This window comes from Priapulus caudatus, unplaced genomic scaffold, assembly GCF_000485595.1.
Source record: "Priapulus caudatus unplaced genomic scaffold, Priapulus_caudatus-5.0.1 Scaffold789, whole genome shotgun sequence".
In the NCBI taxonomy this organism is placed as follows: domain Eukaryota; kingdom Metazoa; phylum Priapulida; class Priapulimorpha; order Priapulimorphida; family Priapulidae; genus Priapulus; species Priapulus caudatus.
In genome coordinates, this window is record NW_014577850.1 from 66,424 (window position 1) to 67,882 (window position 1,459).

The 1,459-nt window shown below is 45.6% G+C and overlaps 1 protein-coding gene across 1 annotated transcript in view; it reads right to left on the bottom strand.

Moving 5' to 3' along the window:
• The window catches only part of LOC106813538 (neurogenic locus notch homolog protein 1-like), a gene marked incomplete in the record, with an annotated part of 11,315 nt that overhangs the window by 2,259 nt on the left and 7,597 nt on the right, over positions 1–1,459 (bottom strand). Inside the window, 1 exon segment of the mRNA XM_014817699.1 lies at positions 580–796. Coding sequence (XP_014673185.1) covers positions 580–796 — 217 coding nt within the window.

The window sequence follows — 1,459 nt, forward strand, 5'->3', positions numbered from 1 at the left end:
TCTATCTATCTATCTATCTATCTATCTATCTATCTATCTATCTATCTATCTATCTATCTATCTATCTATCTATCTATCTATCTATCTATCTATCTATCTATCTATCTATCTATCTATATATCTATCTATCTATCTATCTATTTATCTATCTATCTCCCCCCTCATCTCATTTGTTATTTCCAGATCTTTTCTTTTCCACTAAATAAAGGCAAAACTGAGGTACTTCGTTACTTACGGACTTCGCAGGTGGGGCCGGTGTAGAAGGTGCCGTCACAGTCGCAGACGAACGAGCGCTGCTTGTTCTGACACTTGCCGCCGTTCTTACACGGGTTCAGGTCACACGATGACGCTGTTATGTAGAAGAAAGCACATTACAGCAGATCTATATGATGCTATGGATGCACATACACACACGCGAGCACACGCACGCATGTATGTACGATGTACACATACACATATAAATAAATCATTAAATAAATAAATAAATAGATATAATATATATATATATATATATGCGACACACATAGGCATACAGGAAAGAATGCACAGAAATGAGACGATCGATCGAGCGCCACCTACCGGAATCTGAGGAAGGTGCCGAGGGACGTGTCCACGCATGAGCCGCCGTTGTGACAGACGGCGTTGTCGCACGCGTTCTGGGTGGAGACGCGATCGGAACGCTCGCAGTTCCTGCCGACCCATCCCGACTGGCAGAGGCACTGGTAGCCGCCGCCCCGTTCGTCAATACACTGTCCGTTCACGCACGGGTTGTCGGCACAGCGGCCCTGCACGGCAGCTGTGGGGAAAATTCGTAAAGAAAAAATAAGCGCTGGTTGGTTCTAGACTCGCGTTTTACGTTCTCGGTGTAGGTATCAAGAGGGGCGTTCATTAGACATTATCAGGAGTGTGTAATATAGAGTACACACATTTGCGCATCGTTAGTAACGTGCGAAAGCACGTACGGGTTTTATCTAAGACGGGGAGCAGGTAGGAGTGGGAGCACTAAACTATAACCATATCTGATATTGTTATAGTTCAGTGGGTGGGAGTAGGTGTTGGTTGGATGCCGCCGAGAGGTGGCGCTTACGACAAACGTTCTTTCTATGTAGCTGGTGAGAAGGTAAACTGGGAACTATACGGTAAGCCTGGGTAAAAGGTAAGTTGATTACAAGGTAAGTTGGCAGCTGGTTAGAGTGAAAGGCGACTACTGCGGTAAGCTGACTATAAGGTAAGCTGATAGTAGGTAAGATGGTTACTAGGTAAGCTGTTTACTAAGGTAAGCTGGTTGCTAGGTGAACAGGTAGCGGGTTACACCTGTAATTAGCTGATTGCTATGTGAGCAGGTAGCGGGTTACACCTGTACGCTGATTGCTATGTGAGCAGGTAGCGGGTTACACCTGTACGCTGATTGCTATGTGAGCAGGTAGCGGTTTACACCTGTACGCTGATTGCTATGTGA